At 40.8% G+C, this 6,136-nt stretch overlaps 2 protein-coding genes across 2 annotated transcripts; both read left to right on the forward strand.

The window, feature by feature from the left end:
• Window positions 1-245: 245 nt before the first annotated feature.
• On the forward strand, window positions 246-2,014 carry LOC129759310 (60S acidic ribosomal protein P0). Its single transcript, XM_055756714.1, has 3 exons — window positions 246-306; window positions 510-603; window positions 854-2,014. The coding sequence occupies exons 2-3, from the start codon at window positions 550-552 to the stop codon at window positions 1,742-1,744; spliced, it is 945 nt and encodes a 314-aa protein (XP_055612689.1). The 5' UTR covers window positions 246-306; window positions 510-549; the 3' UTR covers window positions 1,745-2,014.
• Window positions 2,015-3,648: 1,634 nt separating this feature from the next.
• On the forward strand, window positions 3,649-6,133 carry LOC129759316 (zinc finger protein ZFP2-like; the record flags this gene model as incomplete). Its single annotated transcript, XM_055756722.1, has 6 exons — window positions 3,649-3,672; window positions 3,734-3,896; window positions 3,980-5,442; window positions 5,508-5,895; window positions 5,955-6,039; window positions 6,096-6,133. Coding segments are annotated over exons 2-6 (2,115 nt in total), but the record flags the coding sequence as incomplete, so codon positions are not given.
• Between the last annotated feature and the right edge of the window lie 3 nt (window positions 6,134-6,136).

The following is a 6,136-nucleotide window of genomic DNA, read 5'->3' on the forward strand; positions in this document are numbered from 1 at the left end:
TAAATGAAGTTTTCCAGAAATATTTGGAATTGACACAAGCATTGAAATACATTATGTTTATCCTCAGCTGCGATTTAAATTCGGATCCATTCAATCGAATAGATCAAGAGAGTTTTTTTCAGTGTATATGTAAACAAAAAACAATCCAACCCTGCAGCCGCTGCACGATTTTTTATACACAGCCCTGCAGCATTTGCTGTCACTGGCGTCGCGACGCGTCGCCAAAGATGAAAAAAATGAAGAAAAAAAACCTCAAGTCGTCCATTTCGTTTTAATACGCCAGAGTGAAAGGTCGTTTCGGCTTTGGTGAGTTAACAAAGCTTGTATTTTCTTTGAAATAATGCTTCAAAAATTAAAAAAAATAGCTTATTAATGTTGAGATTTAATTCAACTTTCGTTGGACTTTTTTAAAATTGGACACTGAGAATAATATCTTGTTCCGACGAGCGTTGTGGAATATCCACGTGTTCAGTATGGCTACCGAAAATAACCTTTACCATTTGTTTCAGTTCTTAAATTTCCTCGTGAAGTCCCTATTTAACACTAAAGATGGGTAGGGAGGACAAAGCATCTTGGAAAGCTAACTACTTCGTTAAAATCGTGGTAAGTATCAATGCTCATTTTATTACCAATGAACCTAACCTCAAAAGTGCAATTAACTCATGATGAAAATTAAACCGAACTATCTGGATATCCGGCTTTCTTGCTTGAACAAAGCTGAACCCAGAAAGTGTAACGGATATTCAGTGATGGTTATAACTACCTCACGTCTGACCTTTATTTCTGCTTGCACATCCGATGAATTGATGATCGAACATAATTTATTAATTATCATTAAATTTTATCTTTTCAGCAACTGCTCGATGAATACCCAAAATGCTTCATTGTCGGAGCCGACAATGTTGGTTCGCGCCAGATGCAGACTATCCGTATCTCGCTGCGTGGTTCTGCCATCGTGTTGATGGGCAAGAACACGATGATGCGCAAGGCTATCCGTGGTCACTTGGAGAACAACCACAACTTGGAAAAACTGTTGCCCCACATTCGTGGTAATGTTGGCTTCGTGTTCACTAAGGGTGATCTGGTTGAGATCCGTGACAAGCTGACCGAAAGCAAAGTTCGTGCCCCAGCTCGTGCCGGTGCCATTGCCCCGCTTGAAGTCATCATTCCAGCCCAAAACACCGGTCTTGGCCCCGAGAAGACTTCTTTCTTCCAGGCTCTGTCCATCCCTACCAAGATTTCCAAGGGTACAATTGAAATCATCAACGATGTGCCTATCTTGAAGCCGGGAGACAAAGTAGGAGCTTCCGAAGCTACTTTGCTCAATATGTTGAACATCTCGCCGTTCTCGTACGGTCTCCAAATTGAGCAGGTTTACGATTCGGGATCGATTTTCTCTCCCAACATCTTGGACATCAAGCCCGAAGATCTGCGGGCCAAGTTCCAGGCTGGAGTGGCCAATTTGGCTGCCGTTTCGCTCGAGATCGGATACCCAACTCTGGCTTCCGTTCCGCACAGCATTGCCAATGGATTCCGCAACCTCCTCGCCGTGGCTGCCGTCACCGAGGTTGAATTCAAGGAAGCAGAAACCGTTAAAGAATTCATCAAGGATCCCAGCAAATTCGCCTCTGCTGCTCCAGCAGCTGCTGCTGCCGCCCCAACTCAGGCTGCTGCTGCAAAGGAGGAGAAGAAGGAAGAATCCGAATCCGAAGATGAGGACATGGGCTTCGGATTGTTCGATTAAACTTCCCACGAGCATCATCGAGCTCTGTTGTCACGTTAAAACAAAATTCTTTTCTAATATCTACTTTGGCGGACGAACAGTTTTTTTTTCAACATTTTGAGGCACTTTGGAGTACTGTATCTACTCGTCCGGAACTTGGTGACACAAAGTTCAATGGCGATATACATGGTTCACAGTGCAAAGGCTGTTACTCTCGTACAATGTCCCCAAACTACATATTGAGGATTTGTGCGTGAAACCGTATTTTGCAATAAAAATACGTCATCATTAGATCAAGTTTTTTTTTTATAACTATGAGAATATTTGTCCCGTCTCCAGCTCCCTTCAAACGATTCTATAAAAATTGTCAATCGAATCCTACAAGATCATTTTCTATTTATTGAAATATTTTTCATTTAAGAGAAGATTTTTTTAGTTACTTCTATTTTGAAAAAAAAGTCAAGAAAAAAACTGAGATGAATTCCTGAATATCATCTTGTTATTTTTAGAACGTTTTCAAATAGATTTGCGTCTTTTTTTAAGCTTAGTAACAAGAAGTCTTAAATTTCAGGAATCTTTTTTTATTTGTCATGTCTAATAATAATAATTGTAATATTTATCCTATAATCTTGTAGGATTCAGGTCAGTTTTCGAAAAATAGATACATTTCATTTTACAATTGGCGCTTTAGTTTTGTTTGTTTTAAATAATCTATCGATTTGGATTACTTCTGTTCATTGCTGGATACCACTTTACCCTTTACTGATGCCTTCATGGATATCGTATGTTGCTCTAGCTGAATTGTATTTGGGACATTCTAGTAGGATGTGTGGGACTGTTACCAAAGTGTTGCAGAAATCACGCACCAAGCAGAGGTTGTCGGTTTCTCATAAACCATGGGTGACCAAGATTTTTACCAAAATTGCCCTTTTTTAAGCTAGCGGGCAGCAGAAATTGAAATTCCGCATCATAGATCCGCCTGTGGGCTCTTTATGTACCTTGAAAGTGAAAACATTTGCATAAATTCGGGGGTTTTTAATAGTCAAAAACAATTTGGCCCACTGTCCCCAAATTTAGATTAAAAAAAATAGAGGCCGATGACATATAGTGAGCGCGATGCGATGCGATGCGGTACATTTTGATGAAAATGTTAAACAATAGAGTTGTTTTTGACATTTCTTTCGCACACTTGCTGAGCGTGTACATATTAGACGAGACAATTAACCTTAAAAACTCTCAGTACAAAAAACGGGCAACCAGTCGACGCACATGGTCGTTTTTGAGGTTAATTGTCCCAAAAACTGAAAAGTGTTGGTGAAACAACCAGCATAATTTCACGAACATTACCAGCGGCAAATAGGACTATTTGTTCCACGGCTCGAGTTCGCATTGGCTGCATCCGTAAATTCGCATCGCATCGCTCTCAGGCCGATGACATAGTGAGTGCGATGCGATGCGAATTGGCGGAAATTTTACGGACGCAACCTACGCGAACTCGTGTGGCGAGATGTTGCGGAACAAATTGACATCTGCTTCGCCGCGTTGAGTATGTCAGGTTTAAGCGATTCACATACATTTTCATCAAATGTGGTTCACCGCATTAAATCGCATTCGCCGCATCGCATCGCATCGTATTCACTATGTCATCGGCCTCACTGTCATCAAAAAAATTACACATCCACAATTTTTTTTTATTTATGATCCAACCGGATTTAAGTTACGAATTATAAGTTTAAAATCGATTTCGAAAGAAGTGATCATTTTGTGATTTTTTGGGATTTCAACTGTATAGTTTATAACTACAATTTGCACAATGTTAAGTTAGCGTGTATTTCGATCGAGCGAATTCGAAAATTAACTAACGCAGCCAAAAATTGGGTTTGTGAGAGAGAGTTAAAAAAGAAAGCCATTTTTGAGAGTTCAAAACATTCTGTCTTATTCGATTGTTGGTACCGATTTTTCTAATCGAATTGAGCCGTATTAGCTGGTTAAACCAGTATTATTTTTCAGAAATAATCACCATTAAAGCAGGATGGAGTGCGAAGTGTACGATTTGGAGCGGATCTGCCGATCGTGCCGCCAGCAGAGTCACAACCAGCAATCAATATTCACTTGCGTTGGCACCAATGGCATAACACTGCTGGAAATGTTATCCTCCTTCACGCATATTCAGGTGAGCGACTGATTCGAATATAGTAGTTTTTAATTATGTTGTTTTTAATGCTTAATTCTAAATGGTGCATGCTTCCTTTGTAGATTCATTTCAACGACGAAATGCCTCGAAATATTTGTGGAACTTGCGTGAGCGATGTGACTGCGGCTTATACGTTCCGGAAGCAGTATGAGCAAAGTGACCGGCTTCTTCGAGAGTACATTAGTCGTAGAAGGTTGAATGAAGACCGTGGCCCAATGAGTATAAAAATGGAAATCGTTGAAATTAAGCCTGAAATAGGTTTTATTGACGCCGATCCTTTTGGAGCACCCGCCTCGGTTCAAACGTCATCGGCAGAACCACGGACTCGTAAAAAGCCATCCAAGCTGGACTTGGATTCTGATGGAGATGATGATGATTACGTGCCGGACGACAAATTTGAAGCCTGTGGTAGTGATAGCGACAGCGAAGTCGGAGAAATAGAGCAGGTTACTGTAGATGCGGATGTGACCTTTAGCTCCGACGAAGAACCGTTGATAAAATTTGCCAAGGGAAAACTTGAAGCTTCCTGTAAAATATGTGATACCACATACAGTCGTATAATCGATTTGAAAAATCATCTTCTAGTTCACGGGGATACTAAATGCTTCCCAAATATAGATCTTGAACACAAATCGTACCTTTTCGAGAATCTACAGGTTGTTGATTGTTATAAAGAACATCTTTCGCAAAAGGTACGCGAAGGTGAAGTAGCTCGGTTTTACCAGATCGTTCGAACGGATGGTGAAGAGCTCACCCTAAGTGATTCAGACTCGGAAGTCGAAGTTGGAGCCTCAATCGAAGGGTTGAACCGTCGCAAACATGAATGTGGCTTTTGTAGCAAAACTTTCTCGAGATTAAAAATGATAATGAAACATGCTACCGATAGTCATTCGTCGGATGATCTCAAAGAATGTACATACTGTAATAAAAGGTTCCCCAATAACAAGCTTCTTGAAAGACATCTTAAACGACAATGTGAAAACTGTGATAAGAGAGTTGTCTGCAATATTTGTAACGAACGTTTTCAATGGCAAAGCAGCTTAGAGATGCACACAAAGCGGAAACATAAATCCGTAGAATCTAAGGCTGATGTAAGTAACAATGAACAAGATGGACCTAAAAAGTACAGCTGTGAAATATGTGACCGTTCTTTTCTGCGTCAATGGCATTTGTTGAGACATGCCGCAGCTCACGATCCATCGATTGGCAAGAAATACAAATGTGGACAATGTGAAAAGCAATTCAATCGTCGAGATCACTATCAGTCGCACCTGAGCATACACAAAGACGGTGAGGTCGAGATAGAAGAAACTAAGGAAGATCGCAAGGAAGCATCCAAACCTAAGGATTGCACAGTTTGTGGGAGGACGTTCGTCCGCGATTGGCACCTGGTGCGTCATCTCAAATCTCACGAAGATGACATCCAGTGTGATCATTGTGACGGTAAATTTTCGACAATGTTCTACGAACGGTATAAGGAACACATGGCTACCGAACATCCTGACAAGGAAGTGAAGCCAATGATGTAAGTGGATAATAACATATTAAACATTTAACGGTTCGAGATTTTGATGTTTCCTTTTTATTTAGCTTTCCAGAAATCAAGAAGCAATCAAATGAAGGAAGTGGTGAACTGGCTGCGGATAGTAGCGTATCTGTGGATGGTAAAGAGCAGAAGTTTGTCTGTCCCATCTGTGGCAAGGAGTTCAACCGTTCTCAGCATCTTGCTCGGCACACCAAAATCCATAACCCTTCGGAGGTCAAGTTTGAGTGTACTGTTTGCCAGAAAAAGTTCAACCGAAAGGATAACTTGCGGCTGCACATGAAGATCCATTTCAAGGATCCGTCCGATACCACCAACAAGGCCAATCATCTATGCATTTACTGTGGCCGGGGGTTTGCAAGTTCGTACAACTTGACTGTGCACATGCGCCGACATACCGGCGATAAACCATACAAATGTGATATATGTGGAAAGGTATTCGAGGACTGTAGTTTGAGAAGGACTTTGTGCATTTATGCTTTTTTCACTTACAGGGTTTTCCTCGATCTTTGGATTTGAAAACACATCGTCGAACGCACACCGGTGAGAAACCTTACGTGTGTACAATCTGTGGAAAAGGTAATAGAATATGAGAATTTCTTGGAATAAAATCTAATTTATTTTTTTCTTACTAGCATTTTCAAGATCACATAGACTTGGACGTCACATGCGAATT

Source organism: Uranotaenia lowii, unplaced genomic scaffold, assembly GCF_029784155.1.
Source record: "Uranotaenia lowii strain MFRU-FL unplaced genomic scaffold, ASM2978415v1 HiC_scaffold_138, whole genome shotgun sequence".
In the NCBI taxonomy this organism is placed as follows: domain Eukaryota; kingdom Metazoa; phylum Arthropoda; class Insecta; order Diptera; family Culicidae; genus Uranotaenia; species Uranotaenia lowii.